A 26,689-nucleotide genomic window follows, 5' to 3' on the forward strand; every position below is an offset into this window, starting at 1 on the left:
TTAGTACATCCTTCACCTCCCACAATTACCTTTTCTGTTGTTATGATTAAAGCACATAGGGTACACTCTCCTGGCACCTTTCAAGTGTGCAAAAATTTGTTAACTGTGGTCACCATGCTGTGCATCAGATCCCTGGAAACTTATTCCCTTTATAACAGAATACACTGAATTGCTTTTACCATTGTGTTTATATGTGTATGTGATTTTCATACAATGTTTTATAGCACAGAAATGATGATTTTGTCTAAATCTTTTTTCCCCAATGTTTTCCTTTCTCATTTCTCTAAGCAGAAATTCTAGATATCTTTGGGTCCAAGACTACATCAGTTCTCACCTCCCTCCTTTTTAAAAATTGTGGTGAGATACAAAACAAAACTTTACCATTTTAACCATTTTAAAATATGCATTTCAATAACTTTAAGTATATTCACATTTTTATGACCGATTTCTTTTTGCATGGTTCTCCTAACTGAAACTTGCCCTCTGTAGTCCTCCTGCCTCTGCCTGGCTGTCTTCAGAATGTCATTTGGAAAGAATAATTAACCCAAGTTTTTCCATGATAGAGCATATTGTTAATGGCTTTCTTTGCCACCAATTCCTTACTTGAATGCTCACCTTAGTTATAGCTTTTTGGGCAAATAAAAACATGTTTGTAGTTACTCTAAACATATTTTGGGTTAAGGTGTGGTTAACATTAATGTTTTAAGTGGTCTGAAGCAGCACCCTATTTAAGTACCAAAACTGAGATAACTGTGAGAAAAAAATACTCAGTTCTCATTACAAACTGATAGGTTGGCCTCATTTCTTAACTTTGTTAGTCAGTGACACTTAAAAGTAATGTAACTGGTCACTACAATTGCAATGAACTTGTTAAGCTTTGACTTTTGAAAGTAGAGAATGGTATAAGTTTCCTATAAATTAAGGTAAAATAGTCATTTAATTGAAAATAATAGTGTTTCAAACTACAAAAGTAAATTATCATTATTTATCAAAATATTTATAAATATATAGAAGCAAGTAAAAGAAAACAAAGTATCAGTAATCCAGTCTGAAAGAAATGCTGTTAATGATTAGTTAATGGTCTTCTAAACCCTTTTCTACACACACACACACACACACACACACACACACACACACATTCATAAAAATATGTTTTATCATGACAGTCTGTGTAACGTTTCTTTTTTTCACAAACTACATCACGAACATGGTTCAACATTTTCCCACAGTATATATTTTAGTATCTGCGTAGTATTCCACAATGCAGATATGCCACAATTAATCACTTTTTTTTAAAAAAATAATTATTTTTTATTGAAGGGTAGTTGACGCACAGTATTACATTACATTAGTTTCAAGTGTACAACACAGTGGTAGAACATTTATATACATAATTCTAGGTTCCAGCTATCACCCTACCAAGCTGTTACAATATCTTGACTATATTCCTTATGCTATACATTACATCCCGGTTACTTATTTATTTTACCATTGGAAGTCTGTCCTTTTTTTTTTTTTTTTTTTTTTTTTGTGAGGGCATCTCTCATATTTATTGATCAAATGGTTGTTAACGACAATAAAATTCTGTATAGGGGAGTCAATGCTCAATGCACAATCATTAATCCACCCCAAGCCTAATTTTCGTCAGTCTCCAATCTTCTGAGGCATAACAAACGAGTTCTTACATGTAGACCAAATTCTTACATAATGAATAAGTTACATAGTGAACAGTACAAGGGCAGTCATCACAGAAACTTTCGGTTTTGCTCATGCATTATGAACTCTAAACAGTCAGTTCAAATATGAATACTCATTTGGTTTTTATACTTGATTTATATGTGGATACCACATTTCTCTCTTTATTATTATGATTTTTAATAAAATGCTGAAGTGGTAGGTAGATACAAGATAAAGGTAGAAAACATAGTTTAGTGTTGTAAGAGAGCAAATGTAGATGATCAGGTGTGTGCCTGTAGACTATGTGTTAATCCAAGCTAGACAAGGGCAATAAAACATCCACGTATGCAGAAGATTTCTCTCAGAACAGGGGGGGTGAGGTTCTAAGCCTCACCTCTGTTGATCCCCAATTTCTCACCTGATGGCACCCCTGCGACTGTGCCTGTCTTAGGTTGTTCCTCCCTTGAGGAATCTTACCCGTCTCTGGCTAACCAATCATCTTCCGGGGCCATACAGGGAAATGTGAAGTTGGTAAGTGAGAGGGAAGCCTTATTGTTTGAAAAGGTTAGCTTTTTACTTCTTTGCATATTTATGCCCTGTGGCTTCTATGCCCAGCATTTGTCTTGAGGTATCTTTACCACTTGGAAGAATTATGATACTCGGTAAATTTGATATGAGGCACGAATTCTATTTAAGGGTTGTAATTAGGAAGGAAGAAGAAAAGCTATAGAAGTAGCAGGCGGAAGAAAACATGGGAAGATTGATTATTTCTTTGACATATCTTCTTGTAGAGTAACTTCAGCATGTATAGGTTTTAAGCTACTACTTAAACTGCGCACACACATTAACATAATAGGAGTATAGTTACATAACCAAAGCATATCTGTAATTACCAGCCATCTCCAGTGAAACCAAGAAAACCAGTTAGGCACCTTAGGCATTTGTGAAAACTTATCTATGATATGGTGGATATTGTCCAACTGAACTTGAACAGTCTGAGAGAAATCAGACAAATTAAAACAACCCATTCCTGGGGACTGTTCACATGCCATATGTTCTTTTAACAGTAAATAGTCTGTAGTTGTAAGACTTTGGAGCGCTACAATTTGCACTTCTCCAAATTCTTGGTTGAGTTCCAACAGTATAGATCCAGTCAAATTTGTTGTTTTACTGTATGCACAGGCCAGCTTAGGTATCTCCTTCCTCATTCCCATGGCAAGTCCAGGAACTGGTGGGATGAGTGCATCTACAGCTGTAGCAGTGCGTGGATCTTTGTTGGGGTTTTTTGATGATCATCTTCTGGCATGAGTCTTCCAGAGAGTGCAGATGTTGGAAGTTCTTTTTCATATCGTATCTTAGTTCATTTTCGGGGTAGCCCAATTAGGCTTTGATCCTCTGTATAAACACAAACAGACCCTTTGCCTACACTTTTATATGCCCTTTATACCCTTGTGTAGAACTCGTTGGAGGTTACCACACAGGAACTGCCCTTTTTTTTTTGCTTTGTTTTTGGTATCACTAATCTACACTTACATGACGAATATTATGTTTACTAGGCTCTCCCCTATACCAGGTCTCCCCTATAAACCCCTTTAGAGTCACTGTCCATCAGCATAGCAAAATGTTGTAGAATCACTACTTGCCTTCTCTGTGTTGTACAGCCCTCCCTTTTCTCCTACCCCCCTATGCATGTTAATCTTAATACCCCCCTACTTCTCCCCCCCTTATCCTTCCCTACCCACCCATCCTCCCCAGTCCCTTTCCCTTTGGTACCTGTTAGTCCATTCTTGAGTTCTGTGATTCTGCTGCTGTTTTGTTCCTTCAGTTTTTCCTTTGTTCTTATATTCCACAGATAAGTGAAATCATTTGGTATTTCTCTTTCTCCACTTGGCTTGTTTCACTGAGCATAATACCCTCCAGCTCCATCCATGTTGCTGCAAATGATTGGATTTGCCCTTTTCTTATGGCTGAGTAGTATTCCATTGTGTATATGTACCACATCTTCTTTATCCATTCATCTATTGATGGACATTTAGGTTGCTTCCAATTCTTGGCTATTGTAAATAGTGCTGCAATAAACATAGGGGTGCATCTGTCTTTCTCAAACTTGATTGCTGCATTCTTAGGGTAAATTCCTAGGAGTGGAATTCCTGGGTCAAATGGTAAGTCTGTTTTGAGCATTTTGATGTACCTCCATACTGCTTTTCACAATGGTTGAACTAACTTACATTCCCACCAGCAGTATAGGAGGGTTCCCCTTTCTCCACAGCCTCGCCAACATTTGTTGTTGTTTGTCTTTTGGATGGCAGCCATCCTTACTGGTGTGAGGTGATACCTCATTGTAGTTTTATTTGCATTTCTCTGATATTTAGCGATGTGGAGCATCTTTTCATGTGTCTGTTGGCCATGTGTATTTCTTTTTTGGAGAACTGTCTGTTCAGTTCCTCTGCCCATTTTTTAATTGGGTTATTTGTTTTTTGTTTGTTGAGGCGTGTGAGCTCCTTATATATTCTGGACGTCAAGCCTTTATCGGATGTGTCATTTTCAAATATATTCTCCCATACTGTAGGGATCCTTCTTGTTCTATTGATGGTGTCTTTTGCTGTACAGAAGCTTTTCAGCTTAATATAGTCCCACTTACTCATTTTTGCTGTTGTTTTCCTTGCCCGGGGAGATATGTTCAAGAAGAGGTCACTCATGTTTATGTCTAAGAGGTTTTTGCCTATGTTTTCTTCCAAGAGTTTAATGGTTTCATGGCCTCCATTCAGGTCTTTGATCCATTTTGAGTTTACTTTTGTATATGGGGTTAGACAAAGGTCCAGTTTCAATCTCCTACATGTAGCTGTCCAGTTTTGCCAGCACCACCTGTTGAAGAGACTGTCATTTCGCCATTGTATGTCCATGGCTCCTTTATCAAATATTAATTGACCATATATGTCTGGGTTAATGTCTGGATTCTCTAGTCTGTTCCACTGGTCTGTGGCTCTGTTCTTGTGCCAGTACCAAATTGTCTTGATTACTATGGCTTTATAGTAGAGCTTGAAGTTGGGGAGTGAGATCCCCCCTACTTTATTCTTCTTTCTCAGGATTGCTTTGGCTATTCGGGGTCTTTGGTGTTTCCATATGAATTTTTGAATTATTTGTTCCAGTTCATTGAAGAATGTTGCTGGTAGTTTCATAGGGATTGCATCAAATCTGTATATTGCTTTGGGTAGGATGGCCATTTTGACGATATTAATTCTTCCTAGCCAAGAGCATGGGATGAGTTTCCATCTGTTAGTGTCCCCTTTAATTTCTCTTAAGAGTGACTTGTAGTTTTCAGAGTATAAGTCTTTCACTTCTTTGCTTAGGTTTATTCCTAGGTATTTTATTTTTTTTGATGCAATTGTGAATGGAGTTGTTTTCCTGATTTCTCTTTCTGTTGGTTCATTGTTAGTATATAGGAAAGCCACAGATTTCTGTGTGTTGATTTTGTATCCTGCAACTTTGCTGTATTCCGATATCAGTTCTAGTAGTTTTGGGGTGGAGTCTTTAGGGTTTTTTATGTACAGTATCATGTCATCTGCAAATAGTGACAGTTTAACTTCTTCTTTACCTATCTGGATTCCTTGTATTTCTTTATTTTGTCTGATTGCCATGGCTAGGACCTCCAGTACTATGTTAAATGGCAGTGGAGAGAGTGGGCATCCCTGTCTAGTTCCCGATCTCAGAGGAAATGCTTTCAGCTTCTCGCTGTTCAATATAGTGTTGGCTGTGGGTTTTTCATAGATGGCCTTTATTATGTTGAGGTACTTGCCCTCTATTCCCATTTTGCTGAGAGTTTTTAACATGAATGGATGTTGAACTTTGTCAAATGCTTTTTCAGCATCTATGGAGATGATCATGTGGTTTTTGTCTTTCTTTTTGTTGATGTGGTGTATGATGTTGTTGGACTTTCGAATGTTGTACCATCCTTGCATCCCTGGGATGAATCCCACTTGGTCATGGTGTATGATCCTTTTTATATATTTTTGAATTCGGTTTGCTAATATTTTGTTGAGCATTTTTGCATCTACGTTCATCAGGGATATTGGTCTGTAGTTTTCTTTTTTGGTGGGGTCTTTGCCTGGTTTTGGTATTAGGGTGATATTAGCTTCATAGAATGAGTTTGGGAGTATCCCCTCCTCCTCTATTTTTTGGAAAACTTTAAGGAGAATGGGTATTATGTCTTCCCTGTATGTCTGATAAAATTCCGAGGTAAATCCATCTGGCCCGGGGGTTTTGTTCTTTGGTAGTTTTTTGATTACCGCTTCAATTTCGTTGCTGGTAATTGGTCTGTTTAGATTTTCTGTTTCTTCCTGGGTCAATCTTGGAAGGTTATATTTTTCTAGGAAGTTCTCCATTTCTCCTAGGTTTCCCAGCTTGTTAGCATATAGGTTTTCATAGTATTCTCCAATAATTCTTTGCATTTCCGTGGGGTCCATCGTGATTTTTCCTTTCTCGTTTCTGATACTGTTGATTTGTGTTGACTCTCTTTTCTTCTTAATAAGTCTGGCTAGAGGCTTATCTATTTTGTTTATTTTCTCGAAGAACCAGCTCTTGGTTTCATTGATTTTTGCTATTGTTTTATTCTTCTCAATTTTATTTATTTCTTCTCTGATCTTTATTATGTCCCTCCTTCTGCTGACCTTAGGCCTCATCTGTTCTTCTTTTTCCAATTTCGATAATTGTGACATTAGACCATTCATTTGGGATTGCTCTTCCTTTTTTAAATCCGCTTGGATTGCTATATACTTTCCTCTTAAGACTGCTTTTGCTGCGTCCCACAGAAGTTGGGGCTTAGTGTTGTTGTTGTCATTTGTTTCCATATATTGCTGGATCTCCATTTTGATTTGGTCATTGATCCATTGATTATTTAGGAGCGTGTTGTTAAGCCTCCATGTGTTTGTGAGCCTCTTTGCTTTCTTTGTACAGTTTATTTCTAGTTTTATGCCTTTGTGGTCTGAAAAGTTGGTTGGTAGGATTTCAATCTTTTGGAATTTTCTGAGGCTCTTTTTGTGGCCTAGTATGTGGTCTATTCTGGAGAATGTTCCATGTGCCCTTGAGAAGAATGTATATCCTGCTGCTTTTGGATGTAGAGTTCTATAGATGTCTATTAGGTCCATCTGCTCTACTGTGTTGTTCAGTGCTTCCGTATCCTTACTTATTTTCTGCCCAGTGGATCTATCCTTTGGGGTGAGTGGTGTGTTGAAGTCTCCTAGAATGAATGCATTGCAGTCTATATCCCCCTTTAGTTCTGTTAGTATTTGTTTCACATATGCTGGTGCTCCTGTGTTGGGTGCATATATATTTAGAATGGTTATATCCTCTTGTTTGACTGAGCCCTTTATCATTATGTAGTGTCCTTCTTTATCTCTTGTTACTTTCTTTGTTTTGAAGTCTATTTTGTCTGATATTAGTACTGCAACCCCTGCTTTCTTCTCACTGTTGTTTGCTTGAAATATGTTTTTCCATCCCTTGACTTTTAGTCTGTACATGTCTTTGGGTTTGAGGTGAGTTTCTTGTAAGCAGCATATAGATGGGTCTTGCTTTTTTTATCCATTCTGTTACTCTGTGTCTTTTGATTGGTGCATTCAACCCATTAACATTTAGGGTGACTGTTGAAAGATATGTACTGATTGCCATTGCAGGCTTTAAATTCGTGGTTACCAAAGGTTCAAGGTTAGCCTCTTTAGTATCTTACTGCCTAACTTAGCTCGCTTATTGAGCTGTTATATACACTGTCTGGAGATTCTTTTCTTCTCTCCCTTCTTGTTCCTCCTCCTCGATTCTTCATATGTTGGGTGTTTTGTGCTGTGCTCTTTCTAGGAGTGCTCCCATCTAGAGCAGTCCCTGTAAGATGTTCTGTAGAGGTGGTTTGTGGAAAGCAAATTCCCTCAGCTTTTGTTTGTCTGGGAATTGTTTAAACCCACCGTCATATTTGAATGATAGTCGTGCTGGATACAGTATCCTTGGTTCAAGGCCCTTCTGTTTCATTGTATTAAATATATCATGCCGTTCTCTTCTGGCCTGTAGGGTTTCTGCTGAGAAATCTGACATTAGCCTGATGGTTTTCCCTTTATAGGTGACCTTTTTCTCTCTATCTGCCTTTAACACTCTTTCCTTGTCCTTGATCTTTGCCGTTTAAATTATTATGTGTCTTGGTGTTGCCCTTCTTGGATCCTTTCTGTTGGGGGTTCTGTGTATTTCCGTGGTCTGTTCGATTACTTCCTCCCCCAGTGTGGGGAAGTTTTCAGCAATTATTTCTTCTAAGATACTTTCCATCTCTTTTCCTCTCTCTTCTTCTTCTGGGACACCTATAATACGGATATTGTTCCTTTTGGATTGGTCACACAGTTCTCTTAATATTGTTTCATTCCTGGAGATCCTTTTGTCTCTCTCTATGTCAGCTTCTATGCGTTCCTGTTCTCTGATTTCAATTCCATCAATGGCCTCTTGCATTCTATCCATTCTGCTTATAAACCCTTCCAGAGTTTGTTTCATTTCTGCGATCTCCTTTCTGGCATCTGTGATCTCCTTCCGGACTTCATCCCATTTCTCTTGCGTATTTCTCTGCATCTCTGTCAGCATGTTTATGATTCTTATTTTGAATTCTTTTTCAGGAAGACTGGTTAGGTCTGTCTCCTTCTCTGGTGTTGTCTCTGTGATCTTTGTCTGTCTGTAGCTTTGCCTTTTCATGGTGATAGGAATAGTCTGCAGAACTGGGATGAGTGACGGCTGGAAGGACTTCCTTTCTTGTTGGTTTGTGGCCCTCCTCTCCTGGGAGAACAGTGACCTCTAGTGGCTTGTGCTGGGCAGCTGCGCGCAGACAGGGCTTCTGCTTCCTGCCCGGCTGCTATGGAGTTAATCTCCGCTGTTGCTGTGGGCGTGGCCTGGCTCGGGCAGCTGCTCCAAAGTGGTGGAGTCGCGTTGGAGCAGGAGCTGCTGGGAGGCTATTTATCTCCGTAAGGGGCCTCCCTGCTCCCTGCAGCCCAGGGGTTAGGGTGCCCAGAGATCCCGGATTTCCTACCTCTGGATTAAGTGACCCCAAAAAGCACCCGCCAAAAGAAAACAGTGACCACCAAAAAAAAAAAAAAGAAAAAAAAAAGTTTTTAATTAAAAAAAAAAAAAGGTGGTCATTCGTTTTTCTTTATTCTCCGGTGCCAGCCTCTGGCCTCTGCTCACTCGTCTTTCTGCCCTGTTTCCCTAGTATTGGGGTCCCTGTCCCTTTAAGACTTCCAAAAAGTGCTCGCCAAAACAAAACAGCAAAAAAGCAAAAAAAAAAAAAATGGTCGCGCGCTTTTCTTATGTCCTCTGTCGCCCAGCCTCCAGTGCCTGCTCACTGTTCTTGCTGCCCTGTTTTCCTAGTATTGAGCGCCCTGCACTCTGGCCCGGATGGCGGGGGCTGGGTGTTCGGCAGCCCTGGGCTCCGTCTCCCTCCCGCTCTGCCTGCTCTTCTCCCGCCAGGAGCTGGGGGGAGGGGCGCTCGGCTCCCGCGGGGCCGGGGCTTGTATCTTACCCCCTTTGCGAGGCGCTGGGTTCTCTCAGGTGCGGATGTGGTCTGGATATTGTCCTGTGTCCTCTGGTCTTTATTCTAGGAAGGGTTGTCTTTGTTATATTTTCATAGATATATGTTGTTTTGGGAGGAGATTTCCGCTGCTCTACTCACGCCGCCATCTTCCGCCCCTCCTCAATTAATCACTTTTTGATGGAAGTTTAGTGTGTTTTCAACATTTTTATATTCCCAGTAGTATATTTTGTACTAAATGTTTGTATACTTAAAAGAACTTTATAATTTTTTAATGAACCGTATTTATTTAACATGTTTTATTTTATTTTTTCAGCTTTTCTGAAGAGGAATGTCTGGATCAATTTTAATGAGAACTGAGTAATTTAAAAGGAATTTTAATTACTTTTCTGTTAATTGCCAAATTATCTTTAAGAAAGTTTATAACCCCACTATCAGTGAATTAAAGTAGTGATTTTCTTACCTTTTGTAAACTTAAATATTTTAATCTTTGCATTTTGTTAATTCAATTAAAATTATTTTAATTTGATTTAAATATTAATTGTACACTTTTCCATTTTCTTGTTTTATTTCCAATGAACTGATTGTTCATAGTTTAGTGATTTGTCTATCCTCATAGTAAGAGTTTTCTTCATATAAATTATATTATCCATTTGGCAATCATGCATATTTCAGCTATTTTTTATTTTACTTATAATATTTTTAATATGCATAAGTTTAGATTTTCAGTCCAGAACTCTTTCAACATCTCCATTGTGGTCTCCTCTCTCTCAAGTCATTCTTAAGCTGCTGTTCCCACTCAAATTCAGATAAACAATCACCTGTAGGTTTTCTGGCTCTCGTGTTTTTATAAAGTTTCTTGGTAAGACATTGAATGGAAACATGGTCATCTCTGAAGACAGAGACTGGATTGAAATAGTAATAGCAAAGTTCATAAGGGAACAACCTCATGGGGAATGACAAGGTTTGAAGAAATCTCTCCTTCTATATCTGGAACAACTGCCTCATACATGTGGGCTTAGTGCTAATGAATCAAATACTGAGTGAAGATCATTTATTGTAGCAAGAGGGGAGAGCTACATTTGATCTGTCCTCGAAACTGGATGCACTCTTGCCACCAGTGGGAAGATGGAGGTGCCAAGGAGCAGAATTTCTCATCAGTGGATTGTGATTACGGACGACCAGCCGCTGCAGGCATCCCCTAGGTGTCCTTCTGACCCTCACCCTGCTCCAGCCCCTCTTATCTCCTTTCTATTCCTCAACCAAGTAAAGTACTCTCTCATCTCAGGCTATTCTCTCTGCCTGGAATACCCTTTCTTCAGAAAATCACATGGTTCACTGCCTAAACTTCTTCAAGCCTGTGCAAGTATTGCTGCTTATGTCAGCTGATCCCAACCCCTTACTTCAAAGTGCAACTCCTGCCCCCAGCCCTTTGAGAACCCCTTCTCTCCATACTCATGTTCCCACCTCATCTACCACATGTTTAAAGACAGCCACAAATTATAAAATCCACATATTTATTGCTTATTGTGTGTGTTTCTCCCAGTCAAGTTAAACTCCACCAGGGCAAGAATCTTTGTTTTATTCATTGATGTATGTGAGGTGGTAGGTGTCCCTTATGCAGTAAGTACACTTTCTATTTCAAGATTTTTCTTTTATAGGGAGGAAATCATGATTAACCTAAGTGGTTGATGGCCTTCAACAATATTCTCAATGTTTCAAACTAAGTGACTTACATTTTTGATATAATGAATATTGTAAGAAGTGTATAAGTTTGTTTGATGATAATAAATTATTTCATCATGTGTATATATATGTTTATTACATATATGTGTGGTAAAATATTGCTTTTGATGCCTGTTATGATTTTTATTTTTAAAAATATATCACTTTCATATTTGTTAGTGAGTAAAGAATTTAAAAGAGTATTTTGTCTTACAGAGCCATGTGCTGTTAATGTGGATTTCATGAACAGGAATAACATAGAGATGAAGTGGAAGTATGCAGGAAAGATCTTACATGGAGATTTGGTAGATTTTGCATGTAAACAGGGGTATGACTTGTCTCCATCGACCCCACTGTCTGAGCTGTCTGTGCAGTGCAATAGAGGAGAAGTGAAATATCCTGTATGTATTAGAAAAGGTAAAATGATAGTGCTTTCTGACAATTTCTCAGTTGATCAATGTAGCCACTTGGGTTTAAGTATAAGACCCTAAGCAATTCCCCACCAACTTCTAATCTATAAAACTGAAGAATTTCAAGTCAACATAAACACTTAAATAAGATGACTATGCTGACATCTTTTAATCCAAAAAGGGAGAAACGAGAGATCTTATAAATATTGCCAGACTATCAGAGGATTGATAACACTCATGTGAGCAATGAACAATTCTGGATAACATTGCTCTCAGGGTTTGCTGGGTGGCATCATCTCAGGAAGGGGCTTAATGTGCAGCGAGAGATTTGTATTCTCCGTGTACACAGGACCATCACATTTAATAGGGAACAAAGGAAGAGAACACAGACAGAAATCACGGCTGCAGTCATACACTTCACTTGGCCAGCTACACAGGGACACACAAAGTCATGATTGTTGACATCTTGCTAGTTATAAATGTGTATTTAAATATTTTGAGACTCAAAGTGCAATAATTTTATAGTATGAAGTTTTACAGAAATGCTTTCAATATTTAAAAATTATTTGAAAACCGTCTTAAAAGCGCTTTTATGTGAAACATCTAATTTGATTTCTATAGCAATAATAAAAGCACTGGATGTTTATTATAGGAATTTTATACTTTACAAATTATTTTCACAGAATCTGTAGGAATGTGTGCATCTCCTCCACTTATTAAAAATGGAGTCATTATTAGTTCAACAGTAGACACCTATGAAAATGGTTCCTCAGTGGAATACAGATGTTTTGAACACCATTTCCTTCAAGGATCTAAGGAGTCCTATTGTGTGGAGGGAGTGTGGACCACCCCACAATTGTGTTTGGGTATGTACTACTAAATATGTCTCTATTTGATGAAATAACTTCACGTTTTGTCACTTCTGTTCCCTTTAGTTAATATAACACTAAATCAATGCTTAGTTTACTACATTTATGTTATTTTATTAGTGAGCCTATTTAATCACTATTTTCCACTTTTTTCCTGTAGATAAAAAATAACTATAGTCCAACTCGCTCTACCCAGAACTTTTTAAGTACAAAGCATACATCAGGTACTGGTCTGATATGGATAAGATGAATAATCAATCCATAGTGGTGTGAGTAAACATAACAGTCATCATTCAGTGTGACTGGTGGTACTAAAAAGAAAGAATAAGTTCAATAGAGAAACAAAGACAGGAACGGACACCTCACTCTAGAAAGATGAAGCAAGTAATGCCTTACTAGCAAGGCATCCTAATAAAAGTGACAGTTAGTCACCAAGATTCTCAGGAGACGTAAAATAGCATATCTTCAAATGAAAAGAAAATATTTCTCTGTTTCCACATCTGACTTTAGTTTTCTTATCTTACTGGCTCGGACTTCATTACAATGCTGGGCAGAAGAGGTGGTGGTATTCTTTGTTTCTCAATCTTATAAGTGAGGATCTATGTAATTCATATTCAAACGCAGTGTTATAAATACTTAAAAAATCGAATTACAAACATAGAAACCTTTAATTTATGTTTTCTAAGTTTGAAAAAATCTTCACTAAGTACTTAATTTTAGCCTGATCTATTGAAATAATGTGATTATTATTTTGTTTTACCCCTGAAATTGTATTGCTTCTTTTTGAATTTTAAAGCATGACTGCATTCCTACAATAAATCCCACATGGTTGCAATGAATTTTGCTTTTTATATGTTGTTGGATTTTTTATTTACAATATTTTACTTAGAAGTTTCACATAGATTTTCATGAGAGTGTTTAGCCTTTCAGGTCTGGTGTCAAGTTTCTGCTAACATTATACAGTGAGTTGGGAAGTAGTCCCTCTTTTTCAGTTATCTGGAATTTGCATAGGATTAGTACTATTTCTTTCTTAATAATTGTAAGAATTCACTAAACATGCCATTTGGGCTTTGAGCTTTCTTTGAGGAAAGATGGCTACAGCTTCAATTTGGTTAATAGTTGCTAGATTATTATCTCTCCTATCAGTTTTGTAGGGAGTGGTTTCTGGTAATTTGTTCTTCAAATCTAAATTGTCAAATTTGTTCACAAAGCATTCATGACATCCTTTTACACCCTTTAATGCCTTTAGTGGTGTGTCCCCTGTCATTACTGCTGTTTACATATTCTTGTGGTAACATGTCTTGCTAAACATCAGTACATTTTAATAAGCCTTTCAGACAATTAATATTTACATTTGTTGATCCTTTCATCAAATGTTACTTACATTTTATTAATTTAGATTCTCATCCTTATTATTTCTTCTCTCATAATTTCTTGAATTTAATTTTTAATCTTTTTTTGCTAGCTTTTTGATAGATAGTTTGATGATTGATTTTCAGCTTTTGTGTTTTGTCTAATATCTCAGGAAAAATTATTTAACTCCTAATATTAATTTCTATGGATTTAATGATATAAATTCCACTGACCACAACTTTAGCTTCATCCCACACATCTTTGCATTTTTGTATTTTATCTTTCAGTTAAAAAATACAATATCCATGTTGATATTGTTTGTACACTCTGAGTCATTTAGAAGTTTTTTTTGTATTGTTTTGTTTTGTTTTTGTCAGTCAGCAAACATTTATTCATTGCATAATCTGGACCAGTGGACCATGGTTAGATACCATCTTTCCCAAGGCTCTGTGTTACAGATGTCACAAATTGCTGGTCACAACTATGGATATGTTTGTTTGTTTTTTGGCTATCATTAATGTACAATTACATGAACAACATTATGGTTAGTAGACTCCCCCCATCACCAAGTCCCCCCCACATACCCCATTACAGTCACTGGCCATCAGCATAGTAAGATGCTATAGAATCACTACTTGTCTTCTCTGTATTTTACTGACTTCCCTGTGCCCCCCCCCCACATTATGTGTGCTAATCATAATGACCCTTTTTCCCCCTTATCCCTCCCTTCCCACCCATTCTCCCCAATCCCTTTCCCTTTGGTAACTGTTAGTCCATTCTTGGTTCTGTGAGTCTGCTGCTGTTTTGTTCCTTCAGTTTTTCCTTTGTTCTTATACTCCACAGATGAGTGAAATCATTTGATACTTGTCTTTCTCTGCCTGGATTATTTCACTGAGCATAATACCCTCTAGCTCCATCCATGCTGTTGCAAATGGTAGGATTTGTTTTCTTCTTATGGCTGAATAATATTCCACTGTGTATATGTACCACCTCTTCTTTATCCATTCATCTACTTATGGACACTTAGGTTGCTTCCATTTCTTGGCTATTGTAAATAGTGCTGCGATAAACATAGGGGTGCATATGTCTTTTACAAACTGAGCTCCTGCATTCTTAGGCTAAATTCCTAGGAGTAGAATTCCTCCATCAAATGGTATTTCTATTTTTAGTTTTTTGAGGAACCTCCATGCTGCTTTCAACAATGGTCGAACTAGTTTACATTCCCACCAGCAGTGTAGGAGGGTTCCCCTTTCTCCACATCCTCGCCAACATTTCTTGGTGTTTGTCTTTTGGATGTTGGCCATCCAAACTGGTGTGAGGTGATATCTCATTGTGGTTTTAATTTGCATTTCTCTCATGATTAGGGATGTGGAGCATCTTTTCATGTGCTTGTTGGCCATCTGAATTTCTTCTTTGGAGAACTGTCTGTTCAGCTCCTCTGCCCATTTTTTAATTGGCTTATTTGCTTTTTGTTTGTTGAGGTGCATGAGCTCTTTATATAATTTGGATGTCAACCCCTTATCAGATATATCATTTATGAATATATTCTCCCATACTATAGGATGTCTTTTTGTTTACTGATGGTGTCCTTTGCTGTACAGAAGCTTTTTAGTTTGATATAGTCCCACTTGTTCATTTTTGCTTTTGTTTCCCTTGCCCGGGGAGATATGTTCATGAAGAAGTTGCTCATGTTTATGTCCAAGAGATTTTTGCCTATGTTTTTTCTAAGAGTTTTGCGGTTTCATGACTTATATTCAGGTCTTTTATCCTTTTTGAGTTTGCATTTGTATATGGGGTTAGACAATAATCCAGTTTCATTCTCTTACATGTAGCTGTCCAGTTTTGTCAACACCAACTGTTGAAGAGGCTGTCATTTCCCCATTGTATATCCATGGCTCCTTTATCGTATATTAATTGACCATATATGCTTCAGCTTATATCTGGGCTTTCTAGTCTGTTGCATTGGTCTATGGGTCTGTTCTTGTGCAAGTACCGAATTGTCTCAATTACTGTGGCTTTGTAGTTGAGCTTGAAGTCAAGGAGCGTAATTCCCCCTGGTTTGTTCTTCCTTCTTAGGATTGCTTTGGCTATTTGGGGTCAAATGTGAATTTTAGAACTATTTGCTCTTGTTCATTGAAGAGTGCTGTTGGTATTTTGATAGGGATTGCATTTAATTTGTAGATTGCTTTAGGCAGGATGGCCATTTTGACAATATTAATTCTTCCTATCCATGAGCACTAGATGTGTTTCCATTTATTGGTTTCTTCTTTAATTTCTCTCATGAGTGTCTTGTACTTTTCAGAGTATAAATCTTTCGCTTCCTTGGTTAGGTTTATTTCTAGGTATTTTATTCTTTTTGGTGCAATTGTGAATGAAATTGTTTCCCTGATTTCTCTTTCTGCTAGTTCATTGTTAGTGTATAGGAATGCAACAGATTTCTGTGTATTAATTTTGTATCCCACAAATTTGCTGAATTCAGATATTAGATCTAGTAGTTTTGGAGTGGATTCTTTAGGGTTTTTTATGTACAATATCATGTCAGCTGCAAACAGGGACAGTTTAACTTCTTCCTTGCCAATCTGGATGCCTTCTATTTCTTTGTGTTTTCTGATTGCTGTGGCTAGGACCTCCAGAGCTATATTGAATAAAAGTGGGGAGAGTGGGAATCCTTGTCTTGTTCCCAATCTTAAAGGAAAAGCTTTCATCTTCTTGCTGGTAAGTATAGTGTTCGCTGTGGATTTGTCATATATGGCCTTTATTATGTTGAGGTACTTACCCTCTATACCCTTTTTACTGAGAGTTTTTATCATGAATAGATGTTGAATTTTGGCAAATGCTTTTTCACCATCTATGGAGATGATCATGTGTTTTTTGTCCTTCTTTCTGTAGTGGTTGATGTTGATGGATTTTTGAATGTTGTACCATCCTTGCATCCCTGGGATGAATCCCACTTGATCATGAAGGATGATCTTTTTGATGTATTTTTGAATTTGGTTTGCTAGTATTTTGTTGAGTATTTTTGCAACTATGTTCATCAGGGATATTGGTCTGTAATTTTCTTTTTTTGTGGTGTCTTTGCCTGGTTTTGGTATTAGAGTGATGTTGGCCTCATAGAATGAGTTTGGGAGTATTCTCTCCTCTTCTACTTTCTGGAAAACTTTAAGGATGATGGGTATTAGGTCTTCACTAAATGTTATTAGGTCTTCACTAAATGTTTGATAAAATTCAGCAGTGAAACCATCTGGCCCAGAGGTTTTGTTCATATGTAGTTTTTTGATTACCAATTCAATTTATTTGCTGGTAAAGAAAGATTTTCTGTTTCTTCCTTGGTCAGCCTTGGAAGGTTGTATTTTTCTAGAAAGTTGTCCATTTCTTCTAGGTTATCCAGTTTGTTACCATATAATTTTTCATAGTATTCTCTCATAATTCTTTGTATTACTGTGGTGTCTGTAGTGATTTTTCCTTTCTCATTTCTGATTCTGTTTATGTGTGTAGACTCTCTTTTTTCCTTGATAAGTCTGGCTAGGGGTTTATCTATTTTGTTTGTTTTACTGACGAACCAGCTTCTGCTTTCATTAATTCTTTCTATTGTCTTATTCTTCTCAATTTTATTTATTTCTACTTTAATCTTTATTATGTCCCTCCTTCTACTGACTTTGGGCCTCATTTTTTCTTCCTTTTCTGGTTTCATTAATTGTGAGTTTAGACTGTTCATTTGGGATTGTTCTTCTTTCCTGAGGTAGGCCAGTATTACAATATATTTCCCTCTTAGCATGGCCTTCACTGCGTCCCACAGATTTTTGTGTTGCTGAATCATTGTTGTCATATGTCTCCATATATTGCTTGATCTCTGTTTTTATTGGGTCATTGATCCATTGATTATTTAGGAGCATGTTATTAAGCCTCCATGTGTTTGTGGGCTTTTTCATTTTCTTTGTGAAATTTATTTCTAGTTTCATACCTTTGTGATCTAAGAAGCTGGTTGGTACAATTTCAATCTTTTTGAATTTACTGAGGTTCTTTTTGTGGCCTAGTATATGATCAATTCTTGAAAATGTTCCATGTGCACTTGAGAAGAATGTGTATCCTGTTGCTTTTGGATGGAGTGTTCTGTGGATGTCTGTTAGGTCCATCTGTTCTAATACATTGTTCAGTGCCTCTGTCTCTTTACTTATTTTCTTTCTGGTTGATCTGTCCTTTGGAGTGAGTGGTGTGTTGAAGTCTCCTAAAATGAATGCATTGCATTCTATTTCCCCCTTTAATTCTGTTAGTATTTGTTTCACATATGTAGGTGCTCCTGTGTTGGGTACATAGATATTTATAACAGTTATATCCTCCTGTTGGACTGAGCCCTTTATCATTATGTAATGTCCTTCTTTATCTCTTGTTACTTTCTTTGTTTTGAAGTCTATTTTGTCTGATACAAGTACTGCAACTCCTGCTTTTTTCTCCCTGTTAATTGCATGAAATATCTTTTTCCATCCCTTTACTTTCAGTCTGTGTATGTCTTTGGGTTTGAAGTGAGTCTCTTGTAGGCAGCATATAGATTGGTCTTGTTTTTTAATCCATTCAGTGACTGTATGTCTTTTGATTGGTGCATTAAGACCATTTACTTTTAGGGTGATTATCAATAGGTGTGTACTTATTGCCATTGTAGCCTTTAGATTTGTGGTTACCAAAGGTTCAAGGGTAATTCCCTTACTATCTAACAGTCTAATTTAACTCACTTTGTGTGTTATTACAAACACAACCTAAAGGTTCTTCCCCCTGCCCTTTTTTCTTTCTCTTCCATTCTTTGTATGTTATGAATCATATTCTGTACTCTGCCTATCTCTTGGGTGACATCTATTTAGCTTTAAGAACACTCCCGTCTATAGGAGTCCCTCCAAAATATACTGTAGAGGTGGTTTGTGGGAGGTAAATTCTCTCAACTTTTTCTTATCTGAAAATTGTTTAATCCCTCATTCAAATTTAAATGATAACCTTGTCGGGTAGAGTATTCTTGGTTCAAGGCCCTTCTGCTTCATTGCATAAAATATATCTTGCCACTCCCTTCTGGCCTGTAAGGTTTCTGTTGAGAAGTCTGATGATAGCCTGATGGGTTTTCCTTTATATGTGATCTTTGTTCTCTCTCTAGCTGCTTTTAAAAGTCTTTCTTTATCCTTGATCTTTGCCATTTTATTTATTATATGTCTTGATATTGTCTTCCTTGGGTCCCTTGTGTTGGGAGATCTGTGTACCTCCGTGGCCTGAGAGACTATCTCCTTCCCCAGATTGGGGAAGTTTTCAGCAGTTACCTTCTCAAAGACACTTTGTATCCCCTTTTCTCTCTCTTCTTCTTCTGGTACCCCTATAATATGAATATTGTTCCTTTTGGATTCATCACATAATTCTCTCAATATTCTTTCATTCTTATTTTTTCTCTTTGTGCCTCAGCTTCTTTGTATTCCTCTTCTCTAATTTCTATTCCATTTACCGTCTCTTCTACTACATCTAATCTGCTTTTAAATCCCTTCATTGTATGTTTCATTTCAGATATGGAATTTCTTAATGATTGAATCTCCAACTTAAATTCGTTCCTAAGTTCTTGAATATTTTTCTGTACCTCCATAATCATGTTTATGATTTTTATTTTGAAATCTCTTTCAGGAAGATTGGTGAGTTCAGTTTCATTTGACCCTTTTTCAGGGGTTTGTGAGATTTTGGTCTGAACCATGTTCTTTTGATGTTTCATATTTCTGTGTGGTGCCCACTAGTGCCCAGAAGCTCCAGTCTCTGGATCTGCTCAGCCCCTAGAGTGAGGTTGGAGGTCATAGGGGAGCTGCACTGGTGCCTGGGGAGAGGAAAGATCTGTTTTCTGATTCCTGTCTGTGGTGCCTGTCTCCGGTGTCAGAGCCAGTGGGCCGAGCACACAGGTGTAAGCCTCTGTGCTTGGCATCTCTAGCTGTTGTAGGCTTAGACTCCTTCTGGCTGGCTTGATACCAGCACAGTAACTGCAGGTTTGTGAACCAGTGTTGGCAGGTCAGGAGGAAGACTCGGCAGGTTGCATATCAGAGTGGGGGTCTCGGAGCTGAGCAACCAGGCAGGAGGATGGGACACCCGAAGCTCCTTTAAGTTTCCAACCTGCTGGGCAGAGTGCGCCCAGAAAACCTCACCCAGCTCTCCCCCATGCAGCAAGCTCCGAGCCAACCCCACCCCTTCAGCAGCCCTCTTGCTACTAGGAAGCCTCTCAGACTGCCTGCCTTTCCTTTGTCCCAGAGCGGCTGGGTGTGGATCCTATCCTCCACAAATGGCCGGAATCTGTCTGTCAGGCACTCCGCCTGTCTGAGCTCCCCAATGTCCAGAGCACCATGCAATGTAGGTTTCTGCTCCCAAAGCAGACCTTCAGGGCTGGGTGTTCAGCAGTCCCAGGCTTCCACCCCCTCCCTGTTCCGTTTCTCTTCCTCCCACAGGTGAGCTGTGGTGGGGAAAGGGCTTGGGTCCCGCTGGATCAAGGCTTTCATAAGTTACCCTGTTTCGTGAGGTCTGCTCTGTTTGTGAGGTCTGTGTGCAGTCTGGTTTAGCCTTCTTTCTTGTTGTTTTAGGGTTAGTTGTATCAATTAACTGCATTTTCATACTGTCTGTGGTTTTGGGAGGAATTCTTCTTCTCACCTCTCACACCACCATCTTCTTGAATTATTTTTGAAGTAAAGTTGACATAATACAGTAGTTTCTGGTGTATAGCATTGTGATTTGATAATCATGTAGATTACAAATGCCCACAGTGATAATTGTAGCTGCCATCTGTCACCACATGAAGTCATCACAATATTATTGACTATATTTCCTCTCATATACTTTCATCTCCTTGACTTATGTATTTTCTAAATGGACATTTGTACCTCTCAATCTCTTTCACCTATTTTACCCGTGTGGCAACTACTAGTTTGTTCTCTGTATTTATGAGTCTGTTTCTGTGTTGTGTATTTTGTTTATTTGTTCATTTTTCTTTTTAGATTCCACATGTAAGTGAAATCATATGGTATTTGTCTTTCTCTGTCTGACTTGACATTCTAATTTATACTACCATTTGACCTCATTTTCAAAGTCATTTTGCAATGACTATAAAAACTATGAGACTATTAGTGATTCTAAAAATCCTATTTTAAAATAATTCTTGTCCATTTTATTCTGTCTATAGCATTTCTAACATAACATCTGACACATAGACATTTCCAAGTACCTATTTTAAATAATCAATCGAATAAAGAAGTTTCTTAATGTATTACAGTTACATGACTCACAGCTGTTTAGCAACTCTGTATCTTTTTAACTATGTCAGAAGCTACTGCTTAGTGTTAGGTCATCCAGGATGTAAATAAGGGCACAAACAGCCCATTTTCTGAAATTATTTGATATTTTGAAAATATCACAGTTTTTATCATGGAAAAAAATTAAGAAGTCTGTTGGATATCTTAATACTTAAATTTTTGTTTTGTTTTAATGCATGAAGTGGAAGGACCTAATAACATTTTGATGCTTAGAATTTAAAACATCTTAAACCAAACTTGATATTCCTTAGTAACTGGAAATTTAAAAGATATGAAACTGTCCACCATGCCAACTGCTTTGGATGCCATAAAGTCATAAAGTTTGAGTCATGGTTGAAAATCCAGCTTATTTCTACATCTCCATAGCATTTTGTCTATTCAAATATCAAACAAATAATCTGACTCATGGGTATTTTATTTGAACTTTCTGAAGAAGAAAAGGATGAAGAACATTATTTCAGTGACTGTTAGTGATCGTCAGTGCTCTAAAAATTCCCCACCTTTTTTGTTTGCTATCTGTGACTGGCAGGGCATACCCTTTTGCCAAGTCCAGGACCACAGAGATAAATGGCACATTTCTTTCTGTGAGCTTTGGACATGTTTTCTGACTCAACTATTAATTCTAACCAACTTGTCTGCTACTCTAATGCCTGGGAATTTTAAGATTATTGTGAGTAAGCAACACAATGCTTCCTGTTAGTACCAAGATGTATCAAGATAATTTTCTCTTTTTTTTATTTTTCAGAGCCATGCACATTATCTTTTATTGAAATGGAAAAGAATAATTTACTCCTGAAATGGAATTTTGACAATAGACCATCAATTTTCCATGGCGAGTATGTTGAATTTCTTTGTAGAAGAGATACTTATATAGCTGAGTCATCTATTGGATCTGAAGTTAGAGTGCAGTGTGACAGAGGGCAGTTGAAATACCCAAGATGTGTCCAAATAAAAAGGTAAGAAGATGCCTGTGCCTACAACTGTTTTCTGGTCAGATTGTATTCAAGAGATTTATTATGTTATGTATTTCAGAAGCATTATGCTCTGCAACATTCCCACTTTATGGTCATTATAAAGGAAAAAAATAATTTTCTTTCTTCTTTTTAAACCAAACAAACTCTTAGCAGTATTAATTAATTCAACAGCTTTCTCCAGTGTCTGAAGTCAAAGCATTGTTTGCTATTAATTATTTGTGATACTCTGACAATTTGGTAAATAAGTCAATTTATTTGTGTAATATTTAAATGTGGAAAAATCAGCCTATATGTGTCCTGAGATAGAAAATCATAACTTTCCCTCTTCCCAGTGTAGGTTAATGTAACAAAAAAGATTGGAAACACAGTTGTACAAATCTTTCTACTGGTAGACAAGGTGTTAATAACAGTAATTTAAATTATGGTATTTATTTTCAGGAACACATTTCTATGTAAGAATTTGGAATGACTTACTGAAGTGTTTCCTCATATGGCATTTAAAAATATATATTTTCTATTTCTTGATAAATGGAAAATAATCCTGTTCTTTCTTAAAAATATATTTTTTAAATGCAATAAAATAATGTAAGTAATTTTATAGGTTCCAGTTTGATCCTCTTGAAGATATAATATAAAATAAAAATTAAATTTTATGTTCAACTAACAGTATTACAAAAATAACTTATGGCAAAGTGTATGTGGTACTGTTGTACTAATTGTAAACAGTAAGATATATGCAGTCCATAGGACAGCTTTTTAGATATTTTGAACACTCTAAAAGAAGCATCCATAAGACACACACAGGTGGAAAATATTTTTATTTTATAACTGGTTAAAGTCGGCATAGAAAATTTCACATGCTATTTAAATATTTTAGTGTGAATTGGATTTCTCATTTCCAAGGAAGAAGAAAGTAACTTAGAAAAAAATTATAAAACAAATAGTGTTAGTGTAAAATGGCATTGAGTTTTTAAAAAAGGAATCAGTGGTGTGATTTACCAAGTACAGTTACTTGCTTTTATCAATACATAGTTGAAACAATAATTATATGAGATGCTGAACAGCTCAGATTGTAGTAAACACTTGATTAGAAATTATGTTTATTGTAAAAACATCTCTCCCTCTCTCTCATCAAGGACACTGTCTTATCAAGAACCTTTAAGGACAAAGAAATGAATGGCAGAAAGAAGAATAGTAGTCCAACACATCATAAAATCCTTTGTAAAACATCATTTTTAAAGAAAAATGTTGAATTAAAAGCCTGTAAGTTTTTAGAAGATTTGCTTGCTTGAAGATTTGACTCTAAATTGTGTATGCTGAATATTTTCTTTATTTATAAATCAAAGCCAGCACATGTTTTGTAACCCAGGCTGGAGCTTGGTCCCAAACCCATGCTCTGCTTTCTTCACTGAAAAGGCCACACAAGAGGCTAGTGGCAGTGTCGGTGGAAAGGAGATGGTGCTGTATTCAGGAAGCCAGGGACTAGGAAAGAAGGTAGCAGACTAGCCTCCCAGGACCATCTTCAAAATGCGGGTCATGGGGAGGGGCTTTTAAAGGGTGAATAGAAAGTGTTGTCTTAGCTGCTGGAAATAGGAGTTCGCTGCATGTAGAACTAGCAGCTAATTATTGTCTCTTATTTCTGGTTCCAAGGAGGCCAGGTGAAGTTAAAGGTCTGGTAACAGTTTCATTTTTAGCTTGGCTGATTTCACATATAACCTAATTTTTATTGCATGTCTTCCACCTGTTAAAAAATATGATCTACATGTCAAAATATTTCTACTTTCTTAAGTTCATTCACTTCACTATAATATTATCTTTAATATATGCAAAAAATTCATATTTGTCTTTATCATCTTCATTAATATTAGGTTTTCTATTACTTTTAATTAAATCTTCATGTCAATATTAATGAACCAAACACACTAGAGATAAGGAACTATACATTAGAGGATCTACTTTATTAAGTAGAGGAGAAACTTCTTCATTGCATACAGTATTAATGTAATTAAGATGCCCTTCAGACTTTCTAAATGTAAAGGACTTTTAAAATTAACTGCAATGTTGCCACTTGCCACAGGACAGGCCAATATGAAGGTGTTGGGGTGAGGAAAGCAACTTTATTTGGAAATCCAGCAGACCTAGCAGATGGCAGACTCATGTCCTAAAGAACCACCTTAACTCAGGGTTTCTTTTATGCTAGGGAAAGGGGGGCAGGAGGTGGAGCAGCTTAGGGGGTCACTGCAGGCTGCAGGCGTCTAGGCCCCAGAGGGTCCGAGGAGTCGTCGACATACGTCTGGTCACAATGTTCTTATGTATCTTTGACAGGACGATCATCATTTTCATACATAATTCCCTATCTCCTGGAGGAGGCAAGCTTTGGGTACGGGGTTATTTGCAGAAATCTCAAACTGTGATGATTCTTTTTGAAAAATTCCTTTTGATGATCAACAAGCCTGTGTGTGGGGCTGTAGGGCTGAGGAGAAGCTCTTTTCCTTTTGGCTTGATGAGTTTCCAGGCTTCTGGTGAACAAGGTTCCTGAGTGTTTCTGATTGAAGGGTAACCAACAGTTGGAGAGGTGCATTTCTGTCCAGACAGTCCAGACTTCTCCAGTTGTACCTTTGGGGCAATATGCACAGGTGCATATATTAAAGCACAGAATTAGGCAAATGCCTTAGACTCCCAACAGTGTGCTCCTGTGACTAGCACTCTCCCCGACACTTGCCTTGGAACAGGTCCCTGGCAAACATAACCTGCAGGGTTTGGGCATACACAGTACACACAGGAGCCAACCTTGGGAAGCCGGAGCCCTCCAGGCCTCTGGAGCATGGGCCTATCCCCAACCACCTGCACAGACTTTTGGGCAGATGGGGTACATCCCCAAAATGTTTCCGAGGTGGGAGCTTTAAAGGGATGACAGTCCACATCTGGACTGGCTGCATCCTGGGGTCCCGGTGTGTCCCTCCAACTGTCTATTGAAGGAGAACCTGCCCAGCATTAGTCATTACAAATAACATTTTTATACTGGAATATGGCAAAGCACACATTTTTTTGTCTGGCTTATGTGTGCTTTAATGTGACATGAATAGAAGGACTATAAAATGTTGTAATTCTCACTTTATATGATTACAGATTCTCTAACAATTCATTTCTTTCCTCAGATTCACACAGCTTAATATTATATATTGTGTTGCTTCTTGAATATACAGATGTTTTATATAGAATTCCTAATAATTTCATGTAATATAACAATATATTAAAGAAGCAGGTCAAAATGTGATTCTGTCATAATACTTGTAAAAGATGGCACAGTTTGATGACTCTGACAAGGCCAGTTGTCAGTTTGTTGATGGCATAAAGGGAGGAAACAAGGGAGGGGAGGAAACTAGCTTTATTTTAATTGTGCAAACTCTATGAAATGGAAAGTTTTTCACTTACCACCTACAGCTTTTACTTTACTCCCGTGGAGGATAAGTCTTTTTCTAACCCTGACTGAAATATGCTATTTAACTGGTTTGATGATCTTCCCTATTGTGATGTGTGTGTTTTCCCACATGACCAGGCAGTTCTCCTACACCAGCTGGGCGCCCTACAGTTCAACTCGATTCTGACACGATCTACCTGGAGAAAGCATGAGATCCCACGGGTCAGGGGCTCGGTCTGCAGGACTGCCGCCACCCCCTTCAGGAGCCAATCTCAAGTGCAGTTTGTCATCTGTGTTTCTGACCATCTGGCTATAGACCAGAGGTTCCCACGACCTTCTCCTTGGGTTGGTTAATTTGCTAGAGCAGATAACAGAACTCAAGGAAGCATTCTATTTACTTCATACCAGTTAATTATGAAAGGATATAACTCAGATGCAAGAGTTGGACAGGGCAAGGTGGTGGGAGGGGCGGGAGCTCCCACACCCTCTGAGTATGTGCCTCTCTCAGCACCCCCAAGTGCTCCCCACCCCAGGAGCTCTTGGAACCTCATCCTTTCGGGCTGTGGAGGCTCCATAACATGGCATGATAGCCGGACACTGGCAGCTGGCTCAGCCTCCATCCCTCCGCACTCCCTGGAGGTCAACGAGTGAGGCTAAGAATTCCAATTTCTTAAGACACGGTTGATTCCTTGTGGAACCAGCACCTTCCTTAGCTACTTTCCAAAATTCACGCCATTAGCATAAGTAAAGGCACCTTTATCACTTTCCTAGGAAATCCCAAGTCTTTAGGGGCTTGTGCAAGAAAAGATGACAACAGCAAAGTGTATATTACTTATTATAAGTTGCAATCTCACAACTGTGGAATAAAGAAAAGCTGAGTACTATTCCAGGGACCACCAAAAAGATTTCTAAGGCCTAAATATTGAAGTTTTCACTAAATCTGGGAGTCTCAAAATCACCACCCATGAAAACTAAATACCACCATTAATTAAGTTGAACGCTAAACAATTGGCACCCACATTCCTGCTAAACGGCAAGGAAAACGTTTGCCTTTCCTTCAGTTCCCTTGGTGCCAGCACGTATGTTGCCCCCGACTCTATCCTTTACGCGGCGTATCTTATGTAAGTGCCATGTACGCCTTTGAAGTTCTCTTTCTTGTGTGTCTTTGAGGATATAAAACCTTTGTAAGACGTGGGGCCCTTGGAACATTTCTTTTCCCACCTTCCCAAGGCAATCAACATTTCTGTGCTTTTAAGACCTCAGTTTGGCTCAAATAAAACCATCTTTATTTCAAGGTGATTTTAATGGATTTTTACTACAAAGGCATTAACACTGTTGTGAGTTAGCTAGGACTGTAGTATGCTGGCAGCATAGTAAGGCCCCTGCTGGTTTTTATTTTTGTTT

The 26,689-nt window shown here is 37.9% G+C and overlaps 1 protein-coding gene across 1 annotated transcript in view; it reads left to right on the forward strand.

Moving 5' to 3' along the window:
* Window positions 1-25,897, forward strand: part of LOC130679907 (coagulation factor XIII B chain-like) — a 37,812-nt gene extending 11,915 nt beyond the window's left edge. The window contains exons 9-13 of the mRNA XM_057489507.1: window positions 11,165-11,365; window positions 12,042-12,224; window positions 21,636-21,846; window positions 23,001-23,127; window positions 25,424-25,897. Coding sequence (XP_057345490.1) covers window positions 11,165-11,365; window positions 12,042-12,224; window positions 21,636-21,846; window positions 23,001-23,040 — 635 coding nt within the window. The 3' untranslated portion in view covers window positions 23,041-23,127; window positions 25,424-25,897. The remainder of the gene's footprint in view (window positions 1-11,164; window positions 11,366-12,041; window positions 12,225-21,635; window positions 21,847-23,000; window positions 23,128-25,423) is intronic.
* The last annotated feature ends 792 nt before the right edge of the window (window positions 25,898-26,689 follow it).

Source organism: Manis pentadactyla, chromosome 12, assembly GCF_030020395.1.
Source record: "Manis pentadactyla isolate mManPen7 chromosome 12, mManPen7.hap1, whole genome shotgun sequence".
Classification (NCBI taxonomy): Eukaryota; Metazoa; Chordata; class Mammalia; order Pholidota; family Manidae; genus Manis; species Manis pentadactyla.